General features: G+C 42.4%; 1 protein-coding gene across 2 annotated transcripts in view; it reads right to left on the bottom strand.

Moving 5' to 3' along the window:
- Window positions 1-11,024: 11,024 nt before the first annotated feature.
- Window positions 11,025-15,839, bottom strand: part of ikbke (inhibitor of nuclear factor kappa B kinase subunit epsilon) — a 59,340-nt gene continuing 54,525 nt past the window's right edge. For both annotated transcript variants that reach the window (XM_059950345.1, XM_059950344.1), the window contains exon 21: window positions 11,025-13,130. In XM_059950345.1, the coding sequence (XP_059806328.1) occupies window positions 13,097-13,130 (34 nt within the window). In that variant the 3' untranslated portion in view covers window positions 11,025-13,096. The remainder of the gene's footprint in view (window positions 13,131-15,839) is intronic.

Below are 15,839 nucleotides of genomic sequence, written 5' to 3' on the forward strand. Positions count from 1 at the left end.
GGTAAATCTTCAGTAAATTTCATAAATTCTTGACCATTAGCCAACTGGCTTCTAGCGATTCATTGCAAGATTAGAAAAACCATTAACAGTCCTCCTTTGAAGTCTGAACATTATTTACTCCTCCTTGTAAATCACTGTTAATAACATTTAGAGTTAAGTCTTTTATCTCAATGTCTTCCTGCAGCTTTTAATGTAATTTTAATTTTCCTGTCCTACTTTTGGTTCACGCTGTACAATTTACCAATCTACCATGCAAGTGATACAGTTTAGTCTGTTAACAATCAATGAATCCTTTGTTATACAATCATGCATTTTACACACTGGCTCTAATCTGTCTGTATTCTGGATATTAATAGGTCCCATTGACACTGTCTTCTGTACTTTCTGCAGAGGCTGTGCATATGATATGTCCATTTCCAACCGAATACACTGCATTTCCACAGCTTTTAATATGCAGGATACCATGCATAAGCAGAGCTATTCTCCCACCACAGTTGCAGCATTTTCACCTAACACATTTTCCACAATTGCATAATCATATTCTACACCATATCTACTATCCTGCTTTTTGTCTTTCCACTCAGCTGCTACATGGCCAAACTTCTGGCATTGAAAACATCCCAGAGAGGGAGGCATATAGACTTGAACCATATAACTCATTTAACATAAATTAACCCTTTCCAACAACATTTTTTCCATCAAATTTAATCAACACCAATAAGCTATCTGTTCTTATTCCACCATGAAACCCTTTTAAACACTACTTTACCCCACAACTAAATTTTTTTTTTAACTTGGTCCATGGATGCATCAGGAAGCTCTCCAGAGACTACTCCCCAAAGCCACCATCATTCAATACAATTCCTTGATATGGCTTTCGTTCCTCCCATGGCTTTTAACTCCAATGGTTTCTCATATTGCATATTATCTTTACAAAGTACTAAGAGTGCCCTATCTCTTAAAGGCTTTGCACCCACAATATCTCCTAATACTTTTTTGCAAATCCTTAGTTAGTCTAATTGGATAGATATCAAAAGTAAGTCCACATTCAAAACTCAACAAAACCTTAAACTCCTCCTTCCTTCCTTCCTTCTTTCACTTAAATCCTGTCTAGCTGACATCTCTGGATGATAAGCCACAACAATTCTTGATTTGCCAATTATTTTTCTGTTTCTCAGAAACCTACCATTTGCCTTCCTCTGTACAAATCCGATCACCCAATATCATCACCCCTGTTCGCTACCTGTCTTCTCCATCCCTTCCTGTCAGAGAGCAACACCCAGCAGCGCACTTAACCCTTTGCTCCAACCCCAATCAATAAATGTCATTCAATCCATTCAAATATGCTCTTACCTCTTCTCCTCACCTACCAAAAACCCTCCCTGGTGCCCCTCCTCCTTCCCTTTCTCCCTTTCCCTCATAGTCCAATTTCCTCTCCTATCAGATGCCTTCTTCTTCAGCCCTTTAACTTTTCCACCTATCACCTCTCAGTTTCTCACTTCATGCCCCTTTCCCCCACCTATCACCTTCTAGCTTGTATTGCTTCCCCTCCCCACCCACTCCAGCAGCATCTTCTTATTCTGACTTCTTTTCCCGTCCTTTCTAGTCCTGATGAGGGGTCTCAGCCTGAAACTTTGACTGTCTATTCCTTTCCATTGAGGCTGCCAGACCTGCTGAGTTTCTCCAGCATTTTGTGTGCATTAATCAGTGCATTTTCTGGGATGTGGGAGAAAACCCATGGGGTCACAGGAGCACATTACAGACAGCAGCAGCATTAAACCCAGGTCACTGGCACTGCAATGTCATTTGCCTTATTCAACAGTGACTGAAGACCTGTGCAGCAGAGTGTGTAAAGTGGAAAAACTGTTTTGTTGGGGCAGTTCCACTTTCTCCATCTTAGAAGCCCAGGTCTGGGGACAAACTAGGGTCTTCCTTGATTGCAGTAGATGACCATGACATCTTCTGTACCTTGTCACGCCCTTCGCCCTGCACTGGATCTCACGTGCCCAATCTGACTTCACCAGCTGGGACAGGCATGTCCCCATCTCACTGGAGTCTGCCCTCACCTGTTACGGGGGTGGTCACTGTCAAGGACCTCAGCCACTCCAGCTCTGTTCCCCCTCCTCCCATTGGGCAGAAGATAAAAGAGCCCAAAAACACAGGCCCAAGGACAGTGTCCACTCTGCTATTATAAAACTATTGAACAGATGTCTTATAAGGCAAGATAGATTCTTCTCCTCAATTTACCTTATCATGGCCTTGCACCTTATTGTCTGCCTGACTGTAACACTATTTTCTTCATGCTGTTATTACCTTTCCCTTGTATTACTTCAAGGTACTGTTGTGATGAAATGATCTGTAGGGATAGCATCAAAGCCAAGTTTTTAAACTGTACCTCGTTACATGTGACAATACCAAACCAATGAGGCTTGAAGTAGTCTGGAGTTACTGAGAATGGACAACACAAGAATGATTAGAATATGGGAATTGCTACTGCAGGATGGATTGCTGATGGGAGCATGTGGTAAGGAATAAGCAAAGAGTGCACCTTGTTTGGGTGACACTTCCCCAGATGTGCGGCTCAGAGCTCTGAAGTTCCATTGGCAGATTTCTAAGGGCGGCTGACTGTTTTTGCTGATTAACTGGGTCCTCAGTGGAGGCCCAAACGAATGCAAGGTAACCAGCTCCCATACTGATCTGCTAGATCTCCAACAAAGTCAAGGCAACCTCTCTGCTCAAACATGGTGAAGAAAACTTTTCACAGGGACAGACCTGAAACCCTGAGATACATTCCAATCAATTTTTATAGAATTCCTTCCTTGCTTTGCTGTGGTATTTTTATTGCAGTTTGATGGTGAAAATGCAAGCTTCCCAGTCTCCTTTAAACTTGAGGAAAGAGACAAGGGAATGCAAACCAATGAGGCTTGAAGTAATCTGGTTACTGGAAATGGACAACACAGGAATGATTAGAATATGGAAGTTGCTTCTGCACGATAGATTGTTGATGGGACCACTTGGTAATGAATAAACAGAATAGAGTGCACCTTGTTTGGGTGACAGCTGTGCAGATAAGAGCTTTGAAATTGTGGAAATTGAGGCATGTGACAAGAACATATCTTGGGGTATTTTTTTATTTGGCCTTCATGAAAAAATTCCTTGTGTGGAGATATTAGTTGAAAATTTTCAGCGTTTGAATTCCTGGTCTTCATTCTGCAGCTCTAATGTACCAGTTCAGCATGAGAACTGGGTTACCCTATGCCAGTTCTGGATTCAGCTGAAGACCAAGATGTTTATATTGCTGAAATTGAATGACTAGTGTATTAACATTGATAAAATAGATCTTCCAAGGAGGGTTGCTTACATGCAGTGCAGTGCTCTGAGATTGAAGGTAAAAGTTGGGGAGGGGTGTGGTTAAACTGTCCGAATCAATTGTAAATTCAAGTTCCCCGTGGTCTTTAACAACAGCAATGGAGTAAGATCGCCGCACAGTGGCATGTGGTTGTATGACAGGATCTGCCAGCTTTTGTTCCCTATCTATTGATCAACGCAGGAAAACACCCAATCCATCTTCTTGGTTTTTTAAATGCACCTCTTTCCCTCATCTCACAGATAAGAGAGAGTGCACCCGCCACTCTCACCTGGAAGTAGTAATGGGATAAAAACCTGTCTTTATTTCTGTCTTAGCCTTCAGCTGAAAGCAGCCAGATAAAAAAGCAGCAGAGCTTGCTTCGAGGACTGAGGTTTATTCTGAGTCAGAGGATTTGACTCAGGATGCTCACTCCAGAGATTTGAACATTGAGGGAGTGCTGAATTGCTGGAGTGTTTGAGATGCCAATCTTTGGACCAGATACGAAACCCACTTCCTCCCTCGGTTGTTTATTTTATGATTAGTGATACAATGCAGAGCAGACAAGTTCCGCCCCCAGCAACCCCCAACAAACCCGGGACAATTTACAAGGGCCATTTAACCTACCCAGTACATCTTTGGACTGTAGGAGACAACCAGAACACCGGGGGGAAAACACACGCAATCTCACAGAGGGTGCCAGAAATGAACTTTGAACTCCGCCATGCTCTGAGCGTTGTATTAACCACTATGCTACCATGGCACCTGATGGTTGTGTGGGTAGAATACACAGCTCCACACTCGGAAGATCAGGACATTACTGCCCTGTATCTCCGCCATTATTTCTCCCTCACCCAGCATCACTAAATATATACAACCTGATAACTGCCTCACATGACTTGGGTGTACATGAATTGGCAGCTATGTTTCCAACATTACATGTACCTAATTTGTTCTTTGCTGTAGGACGGAGCATTTTTGGCCCCTCTTCTTGGCAGCAGGTTGAGACTTATCCACCACTTTCGTGGATGAGCACAGGAATGTCTACAGATCTCCACAGCACCAGCCTGACAGCTGAACTCCGTGAACCAGTGGAAGGCTGGCAGAGGGCCAGCAATCTCGGCTCTGTGGGCTCAGAGGAGAGAAAAACTCAACCAGTATTTCTGTTTCTAAATCATGTTCACAGTTCTCAGTCAGACTCCTCCTTTACCAAATCCTTTTGTGGATTCATATTTTGTCCTTGATCTGCCGACATCCAAGATCATCCTCTTCAAACTCTGCTTTCTGGAGTATCGCTGGGATTAATCAATGCGTCATTAGCATCCAATCTTTAAGTTGCTTCAGTTTCTAACTCTGGATTTCTATTCTTGGTCCTCTCTGTCTCTCTTCATGCTTTCCCTTAAATCATACTGTTCCCCAGGAGTCTGGTTGCCTAACATCATCAATTTTTCTTCATAACAACAACGGAATGAGTACCTTGGAATATTATACTGCTAAAACTGATATGTAAATGCAAATCAGAGACACATGGGACTCTGCAGATGCTGGAAATCTGGAGCAACACACACAAAATGCTGGAGGAACTCAGCAGGTCAGGCAGCATCTATGGAGGGAAATGAATAGCTGACGCTTCAAGCCAAGAACAATCATCAGGACTGGAAATGATTCAAGATTCAAAATTCCAGTATATTTATTATCAAAGTATGTACACATTTATACAACCTTGAAATATGTTTGCTCACAGGTAGCCACAAAGAACCCAATTAAATAAAAAAAAAGACCAACACTCGATAAGCAAGAGAGAGAAAAAAAATCAAGTTATGCAAGTAATTGAAGTGAACAACACATTCTGAAGCAAAATTTAGTCCTCAGATTTGAACCCCAGAGCAGTACAGAGTAGGCCCAAAACCTTGCAAAACCTTCAACATATTAGCAGGCACGGAGCACAGCAGCTGAGGCAGTCTTGAATGCAGAAGAATGGAACTCAGAATATAATGGTAAGGGGGAAGCGAGAAACATGAGCTGCAGGTGAATCCAGGTGAGAGACAAAGGTAGGAATGTAGGAGAGGAGGGAGAAAGGGACTTAAATGAGAAGATGGGAGTCCTGCCGAAGGTTTTCGGCCCAAAATGTTAACTGTACTCTTTTCCATAGATGCTGCCTGGCCTGCTGAGTTCCTCCAGCATTTTGTGTGTGTTGTAGAAGGTGAGAGGTGGTAGGTGGAGGTGGTAAAGGGCTGAAGAAGAAGAAATCTGACAAGAGAAAACAGTAAACCATGGAATAAATGGAAGGAGACGATGATCCCAAGGGAGAAATGTGAAAGCCCCCACTCAACTGCCTTACACCTCTGAATCTGCTTTCACCTATCATTTGCCAACTCATATTTCTTCCCCCCCCCCACCCCCACACTTGTTGATAGTTGTAGAGCCCAGCTAATTGCAGCATTTCATTTTGAGATAAGGGACATCATTTGTCCTTTAGGCTTGGAAAGCAATACTGTCTTGTATTGGAATCATTGAATTTCTTTTTGTGCTCCATATTTTGTGATGGATCCATCCCAGGTTTTTGGAAAAGCAGTTATTCTTCCAAAAATTGCTTCTTCATGTTTACACATTGGCAGTGCCCTAACACGCCATGGTATTCTTGGTCCCATACAAGCATACATCCAGTTTATTTTTTTTTAAAAAGACATTCAAACAGACTGCACGCTGCAATGTCAGGAACCTGAAGACCAGAAAGGTCATAAGATATGAGCAGAATTAACTACTTGGCCCATCGAGTCTGCTCCGCCATTTCATCATGGCAGATCCATTTTCCCTCTCAGCCTCAATCTTCTGTCTTCTCCCTGTATCCCCTCATGCCCTTATCTATCATGAGTCCATCAACCTCTGTCTTAAATATGTAAATACTTGGACTCCAAAGGCACCGGTGGCAACAAATTACACAGATTTACCATGCTCTGCCTAAAGAAGGTCCTCAGCTTCATTCTAAAAGGATACCCCTCTATTCTGAGGCTGTGTCCTCTGGTCTTAGACTCACCCACCACTTGGGAACATCCTCTCTACATCCACTATATCGAGGTTATTAGACATTTAATAGTGCTCAATGAGGTCATCACTCATTCTTCCGAATTCCAGTGAGTACAGGTCCAGAGCCATCAAACACTCTTTACAGAACGAGCCTTTCAATCCCGGAATTATTTTCATAAATGTCCTCTGAACCCTCTCCAATGATGGCACATCCTTTCTAAGAGGCCCAAAGCTCTCACAATACTCCAAGTGTGGCATCACCAGTGCTTTACATTACATTCTTGCTCTTGAAATGAACGCTAACATGGAATTTGCCTTACTCACCACTGACTCAGCCTGCAAGTTAACCTTCAGGGAATTCTGCACAAGGATTCACAAGTCCCTTTGCACCTCAGAGTTTTTAATTTCCTCTCCATTTAGAAAATTGTTTACCCTTTTATTTCCTTTACCAAAGCGCATGACCATACACTTGCCAACACTGTTCCATCTGCCACTTCCTTGCCTATTTTCCTAATCTGCTTAAATCCTCTGTAGCCTCTACTTCCTCAAAACCACAGACCCTCCACCCATTTTTGTATTGTCTGCAATCTTGGCCACAAAGCCATAAACTCTGCCATCCAAGTCATTAACATGTAGCATAAAAAGAAGTGGTTCCTATACTGACTCCAGTGGAACACCGCTAGTCATCAGCAGCCAACCAGGAAAGGCCCCCTTTATTCTCACTCTTTACCTCCTATCAATCAGCCACTGCTTTATTAATGTTATCATCTTTCCTGTAATACCATGGGCTCTTAACCTGTTAAGCAGCCTCATGTGTGGTGCATTGTTAAAGGTCTTCTGAAAATCCAAGTACACTATGTCCACCAATTCTCCTTTGTCTGTCCTGCTCATTATTTCTTCAAAGATTTCAAACCAATTTGCCAGGCAAGATTTTCCCTTGAGGAAACCATGCTGACTACAGCCTATTTTATCATGTGACTCCAAATACCCTGAAACCTCATCCTTAATGATTGACTCCAACATCTACCCAACTACTGAGGTCAGATTAACCTTTCTTATAGTTTCCTATAGTTTCCTTTTTTCTACTTTACTCCCTTCTTGAAAAGTGGAGTGACATTTACAACTATCTATTTCTCTGGAACCAGGCCAGAATCAATTGATTCTGAAATTGAAAGATCATCATTAATGCCTCCACAATCTTTTCAGCCACCTCTTTCAGAACCCTGGTACGTATACCATCTGGTCCAGATGACTTGCTTACCTTCAGAGATTTCAGTTTCCCTAGAACCATCTTCCAAGTAATGGCAACCACACTTCTGCCCCCTGACACTCCTGAACTACTCGCATTCTGCTAGTGTCTTCTGCAGTGAAGACTGATGCAAAATACTTTTTCAGTTCGTCCACCATTTCCTGTTCCCCATTATCACCTCTCCAGCATCATTTTCCAATGGTCAGATATCCACTCTCGCCTCTCTTTTACATTTTATAAGAGGAAACTTTTAGTGTCCTCTAATAGCTTACCATCGTATTCCATATTGTCTTTAAGATATTAGTTGCTTTCTATTGGTTTTTAAGCATACTCCCAACCCTCCAAACTTTGCTCTAATTTTTGCTCTATTATTTGTTCCTTCTTTGCCTTAAATTCCCTTTGGGTAGCCTCCAACCTGATGGCATGAACATCGATTTCTCAAACTTCCAGTAATGCCTCCCCTTCACTATTTCCTATCCCCTTGTTCCTCTCTCATCTTATCTACTTGCCCGCCCATCACCTCCCTCTGGTGCTCCTCCCCTTTTTCTTTCTTCCATGGCCTTCTGTCTCTTTAACCAATCAACTTCCTAGCTCTTTGCTTCATTCCACCGCCTCCAAGTTTCACCTATCACCTGGCATTTCTCTCTCTCCTTCCCCCCACCACCTTCCTAATCTACTCCTCAGCTTTTCTCTCCAGTCCTGCAGAAAGGTTTCAGCCTGAAACATCGACTGTACTTCTTTCTTTTAAATGCTGCCTGGCCTGCTTAATTCACCAGCATTTTTGACTTTTTGTTAGCCATGGTTGTGTCATCTTTCCTTCAATATCCTATGCCTTTTGAATTGCTTCCAGAAATTCCAGCCATTGCTTCTGCTGTCGTCCCTGCCGGTGTTCTTTTCCAATCACTTTTGGCCAGCTCCTGTCATGCTCTGCAATTCCCTTTACTCCACTGTAATACCAATACATCTGACTTTAGCTTCTCCTTCTCAAATTGAAGGGTGAATTAGAGCCATATGAATTCTACCATATTATAAGCACTCCTCCTTAAGGGTTCCTCTACCTTAAACCCTCTAATCAATTCCAGTTCATAGGACAACACCCAACTGAGAATAGCTGATCCCCTAGAGTGCTCAACCATGAGCTACTCTTAAAAAGTCATCTCATAGGTAAGCTAGAAAATTTCCCCTCTGGGATCTAGCACCAACCCGATTTTCCCCAAGCTACCTGCATTTTGAAATCCCCCATGACTATTGTAACATTGCCCCTTTGGCATGCATTTTCTATCTCCCATTGTAATTTGTGTGCCACATCCTTCCTTCTGTTTGGTGGTCTGTTTGTAATTCCCATCAGGGTCTTTTTACCCTTGCGGTCCTTGGTTCTACCCTCAATTCAACTCCTTCTGACAGTATGTCACCCCTTTCTAATGATTTCATTTCATTTCCTAACCACAGCCGCAGTGCCCCTGTACCTACCTGCCTGTCCTTTTGATAAATGCAAATCCTTGGATGTTAAGCTCCCAGCTATAATCTTCTTTCTGTCACGATTCAGTGATACCTACAATGTTATACATGCCAGTCTGTCACTGTGCTACGAGTTCATCGACCTTATTCCAAATAGTGCACACATTTAAATATAACACCTTCAGTCCTGTATTCACCTTTTCCAAATTTGTCCACCTTTTACATTGCCACTCACCCTGTTGACTGCAGTTTTGCCCTATCACCAGCCTCTCCTTGCTAGCAGTCTCACTACACACTGGCTTTGTTTGAACCCCAACTAGCCCATCCTCAGCACCATCACTCCAGCTCCCATCCCCTGCCAAATCAGTTTAAATCCTCCCACATAATTCTAGCAAACTTCCCTGCAAGGACATTAGTCCCCCTCAGGTTCAGGTGCAAACCATCCCTTTTATACAGTTCGTACCTGCCCCAGAAGATCCCAATGATCCATAAATTCTGAACCCTTGCCCCCTGCACCAGTTCCTTAGCCATACATTCACCTACCAAATCATCCCACACTTACCCTCACTGGCACAGAGCATGACAGCAATCAAGAGATTACTACCTTGGAGGTCCTGTTATTCAGCTTTCTACCAAGCTCCTTAAAATCTCTCTTCAGGACCTCCTTACCTTGTTTACCCATGTCATTGGTGCCAATATGCACTGAGACTTCTGGCTGCAGCCCCTCCCCCTTTAGAATGCCATGGATTCGATCTGAGATATCCCTGACTCTGGCACCTGGATGGCAACATACCATCGGGATGTCTCCAGCGCACCCACAGAATCGCCTCTTCCTTTCTGATCCACAGTGACCTAGCATTCTGCACTAGCTGTGCATTTCTCCTGACAGTCAACCGACTAACTGTCTCCCGCAACCTAGGGGTGACTACCTCCCTGTACCTCCTATCACCTCCTCATTTTCCCTTATGAGCTGAAGGTCATCGAGCTACAGCTCCAGTTTCTCAACCCGTTCTCTAAGCAGCTAGGTCTCCCAGTATTTCCAAACTCCTCTCAGAGTACAAAATACTATCCCTTGGAGCCATTCTCACTGCATGACTATGGCCTAACAGATGAGGAATGAAGAACTAAGAACAAAAAGAGAAACTTGCCAGACCCTTTACCTCACACAGGCCTGATCTTGTCCAACCCTAATGAACCAAAGCTGCTTCAACACTGCTCCACTCACAATGGCCGCTCCACTTGCATTATTTTTATTTGCCTTTTCTAATGATCTTGCTCAGTGATTGGCCGAACTGTGCCACAGCTCAGTATTGGGTGAACCAGAGTAAATGATACATCTGCTCAGTACTAGGATGTAGGGCTCAGGGCTGCTCAGTATCAATACACCAATGCTGGACAGGTGTAGATCTCTCTCAACTCCTCCTCTTGGATGAGACAGAAGCTCTTTATCTTTCTATCTCTTTGTGTGGCTGCAAAGCCTGGGAGTTATGCATGGTAACAAACTCAACATTAGCCATTGACCTTTGCAGTTTTCCCCACGTACATTCCATTCCATGTTTTGTGATAGATCTATCTTGCACACTGTGCAAACCGCAAGCAGCTGGGATATTGGGACTGGAGGCAGTGACTGAACCAAAACCACACTGTAGAGACAAAACAATTTGTATTGGCACACATCTTCAACATGGTAAAGGTCTTCACAGATTTAACAAAAAAAAAGATACCAGGCACGTATTTTAGGATAGATGGACAACCAGATACTTCTTTTAAATAGCCATATTACAAGAAATGAGAGAGGAAGAAGAAATATACCTTTAAAACTCTTAAGATATAGCAGCAGAATTAGGGTATCTGGCCCATCGAGTCTGCTTCACCATTTCATCATGGCTGATCGAATTTTCCTCTTGGTCCCAATCTCCTGCCTTCCACTGCACCCCCCCCCCCATATTCCCTCATGCCCCGATCAATCAAGAATCTATCAAACTTTGCCATAAATATACGTAAAGTCTTGGCCTCCACAGCTGCTTGTAGCAACAAATTCCACACAGATTCACCACTCACTGGCTAAAGGAATTCCTCCTCATCTCTGTTCAAAAAGGACACCCCTCTATTTTGAGGCTGCACCCTCTGGTCCTAGACACTCAACCCCTTTAGGAAACATCCTCTCTACATCTACTCTGTCAAGACCTTCTGCCATGCGATAGGTTTCAATTAGGTCACCTCTCATTCTCCTAACTTCCAGCGAATACAGGCCCAGGGCCATCAAATGTCCCTCATATGGCCAGCCATTTAAGCCTGGAATCATTTTTGTAATACACTTTGTAGAGAGTAAGAGTCTGGGATGAGCTGGGGTTGGGAACAGTCCTGATTGAGTACATTTTCCAGGAATAGCATATGCTCTGCATGTACCTATATGGTAAGCTGTTATTTGTAGTAAAGGAAACTGGAATAATTATTCCATGAAAAGGTTGTAGAAAACTGGGATTTTTCAATATCAAAAGAATGACAGTGCTTTTAAGGAGCTCCATATCTCACACAGGTCGAAGAACAACCTTCCACTTTTCAGTTGGGCACAATGCAAAGACTGCTAGAAATAAAGATCAAGTTTCAATTTGTAACCTCTGATCCCGTCTTCCAATAGTCTTCCCGTCTTCCCTAGTGATAATGACTCTGCTACTCCCACTTCTCTTCAGCTTTCACCTGTGCCATTGTATCCAATTGTACCACCAACTTCTCACGTCACCACTGCAGCCATTTTGTTTTCTGCACTTCTCCCTTTCTCTGCCGCAGCACTTCCTGAAAACCTGCTGCATCACTCAATGCCATTTCTATTGCAAGTCTTGTTCTTCACTCTTCAGATGCTGCCTGATCTATTGAGTATCCCCAGCATTTTCCATTTCTTCTGCTCAAATCCAATGTTAGTTTTGTATCAATTGTGCTTGATGCTAGATTATCCGTAATCTTTTTGAGTGGTACAATGTTCAAATGCTTAATGGGTTGACTGGCCTTGTGTTGTTCTGCAGTGAGATACTGACTTATTAGAGCAGACTAGGTTTGATTCTGGGTTGAGTTATCTGAGCAGCACCTTGAGTTGGCGCTTTGCTAACTATCACTGCTCATGATGCTCTGTTCTTTCCTGGTAAGTGGAATCAGCCTGTGTAGGCATGACAGTGTTGGCATTATTGGCCAACGGACCTGATATCAAACAGAAACCAGGGACGACAAGTCTACAGCCCTCCTCACCAGACACTGTGCAAGGCAACCATTTTCTTAGAGTGTAATGAAACATGACACAATGACAAGAGAATATGCTTTACTATTAATCCAGAGCCATCCAACTGCGAGGACCAATAGAAGCAACTTCATTTAACCTCCAACTTCATTGGGTTCCTTGGGTATAGTACCAAGAGTTTAATGGTATAATCACTCAACCGTCCCATTATAGGTGGTGAGTAGACATTCAAATACAGATTTCATTCAAGGCACAGGTTAATAAACCAAAAGATAATAGTAATCAAAAAAACATAGGATGTGTTGAGGAAAGAGAGCAGCCCCTGGGCAGTATTAAATCACGAAGCAGCTTGGGAACCTCCTGTCTACACTTGTTCTTTTAGTAAAAAGAGACTGAAGATTAGACAACTGTACATACAATCAAAGTTCAAATTAAATATTAAGAAGTTCCAATCTCACTCCCAAACACAGACACGCACACTGGTGTTACAAGCAGTAGACTTTCTAACAATTATTAAGATGGGCTATAGCTCTTGCATTTTTCATTACTCAATCTTCTAGTTTCTATAGGCACGAAAATAAACTGGGAGGAAGGTTCCACCATCATTACTCAGTTTACATTGTGACATTTCAACAAGTCTGAATTCGTGTCTCTCCATGCTTCAGTAAGGCATGTCCAGTTTTTAAATGGAATTCTGGTCCTTCCAATGTCACGGTGATGTCTTAGCAAGACATGGCACGATTGCCTTTCTTCACTCCATTGTCTCATCTTTAATTGCCAAACCTCAGACACCTCGTGGCTGCTGAACATCATGTAGTCTAGTGACAAAAATACACTTAGTTATTTTACAGCACCTCAGACAACACTAATCCAACATTAAAACTCCAATAGTCTGGCACACTGGGGACTTGGGTGATATTGGCTGGCAGATTTTCTGAATGTTATTTATGTTAATTCCACAACAATTTTAATTATCTTTATGATATTACATTATAACAAATTCTACAGTGAACTTAAAGTTTCAGAGAAGTGCAATAACCAAGGTCCTGGTCCCGAACAGACTCAGTAGTGTACGGACTAGTGAGTCTTTTGCCAGCATGGGTCCATTGAATCTTGGAGGACAGGAATGATGAATACCTGGGAGCCTGGGGAAAATTACCTGATGAGCCAAGTACTGAACCATTGGGATTACCAAATGGCTGAGTAGTGTTTATCAGAATTTTACTGTGTACAGGTGACTCCTACCTAGTAACATGCTATATATGATATATGAAGTATTCTATCTAGTATATGTGGTATAACGGAATATGACCTGGAACATTCAACCTATCCACATGCAATAGTCTAAGTATTTACAAAAACACGGTAATGCCATCATTCGAGTCTGATGTTCTCCTAAGGCAGTCATTCCCAAACTTTTTTGGGTTACTGCACCCTTGGCTCCCAGACCACATCCCTAGTGCCCCCCTCTTCCCTTCTGGCCTTTACACAAAATAAAGAATTTTGATTTACAATGCACAGTGAAAGAAAATAGGAACTCCAAATTCAAAGCAGTGACAAATAATTGCAAAAATTATTCAAACCTATTTAAAACTGCAAATGAAATTTCTTTAATTATGGTTAAAAACAATTTTCATCAACAATCTTAGAGCATACATTAGTCCAGCTATTCACAACTTCATGGCTTTTTAACCCTTCAATGAAATGGGTGGGCTTGGTGCAGTGATATCAGCATCTCAGCATCAAGCTGAGTTTCACTCAGGAGTCTCAGATCCTCATGTTCAGCAATTTGCAGACTGTTTTGCTTTGAAAGAAGCTAGACAACTACACTGAAACTGTGCTCCACAAAATATGTTGGAAAGGCAATAAAGAACAAATTGACCTTTTTCCACAGTGCAGGATAATGGTCAGAGATTTGTTTCTGCGACCAAAAATCCTTCTATGAATTTTTGAACCTCTGTTTCAGCTCAAAGTCAGTTGTACTAAGAGCAGTTCTTCCTCCGTCCTTCCTATTAATTCCTCATTACAAGTGCTGCGGAATGGATTTATTACACAATCTGGAATTTGGATCAAGAACCTGAAATCTCTCTGGTACATCTTTAATCAGCTCACCCAAGTGGGCACAGTATACCTGAAGATCATCATCTGGCATTCTTTCTTTCTCTTCCAACTCAGAAGTTGGAAAAGATTGTGACAGCCAATGCTGCACCCAAGTAAGGCCAACTTGGACAGAAATGTGGTGGCGGCTGAGTTGATTTTGATAAAATTCCCATTTCCTTGCATTTGAACAATGATTTTCATTTAACTTTGTGAATAACTCGGACAAATAAGAATGTCATGACAAATATTTTTGAGTTGATTACTTAATGAAGCATTTGAGTCTTCAAGGAATTTTATCACAGTTTCAAAAAGCACATTAAAGTGCCCCAGGCAGTTTCTGAGAGCCATCTGACTTGTGTCCAACAGCAAGCATTCAAACTGTTCATCATTCTCAATAAAAAGATCTCAAAATTGTCATGAATTGAGAACATAGGACTTTATATACCGTTTCTGTGATAATAATATTTAATCATTTGTGTAGCCCATCACTTCGGAGTTTTTGTGACAAGATGTTGTCTGTGAATTACACAGTGAATGGTAAATATGTTAGGTACAGTTTTTTTTTCCAAGAAATTAATAACCCTATGGTGGCACACTGTCACTATTCCCGAGTTTGAATCCAAGTCGGGTTGAGCGTCGAGCTAGCAAATCAGCCTCGTAAAAACAAGAATAGCTTGCTACGGAAACACTGTCATGACGGTGCCCCGATAACTCCACTGCCAAGTTAATGGCTAGTTCCTCTTCTATATCTTTGTTGGGCTAGATAAATGTAGTTATGGTCATTCAAAAGGGCAGATTCTGAACTTTACCCCATTGAAAGCCTTGCTCTAATTCACAGGAATTGCAGCACTGTGTGATTAAAGTATGGGAATCATACTAACAGTAGTGAACAGCAATAACGTGAAGGCCAATGAAGGCCAATAGCCCAATTTCTTCAGTCCAGGTCGCTCATGATATGCCAAATACATAAGTGTCAACATTGCTTTTCAACTATAGCACACCATGAGCAAAGTCCAAGAGTATGGTGTGTTATCAAGAGATGAGGTGATTATGCGGTTGTTGTAATCAATTAATAAGCACTGAGGATCAAATGCATACATGTAATTAATTTCTTATATTTAGCCTGCAATCCCTGGGCTGTCCTCATTGCTACCAACTCCCTCCCACGCCTGCTCCACTTTGGGAACCGTTGTCCTAAGGGGTTGTCTGTTGGCAGGTCCTCATATGGCTTGCAGAGGCCAATCCAGGATCCACAAATCTGGGTGGATTTCCTTAGTGAAGAACAATGTTGTGGCTTTGTTTGATGTGGGGAGACTGATGCATGGGCAGCCACCATAGTCCTTGATACATTGGGGTCAGAGTCCACTGGCATGAAATGCAAGACAACTGGGGAACAGTCACTGTTGCAAACTTCCTCCACCTGCATC

The sequence above is a fragment of the Hypanus sabinus genome, chromosome 25, assembly GCF_030144855.1.
Source record: "Hypanus sabinus isolate sHypSab1 chromosome 25, sHypSab1.hap1, whole genome shotgun sequence".
NCBI classification, from domain to species: Eukaryota; Metazoa; Chordata; class Chondrichthyes; order Myliobatiformes; family Dasyatidae; genus Hypanus; species Hypanus sabinus.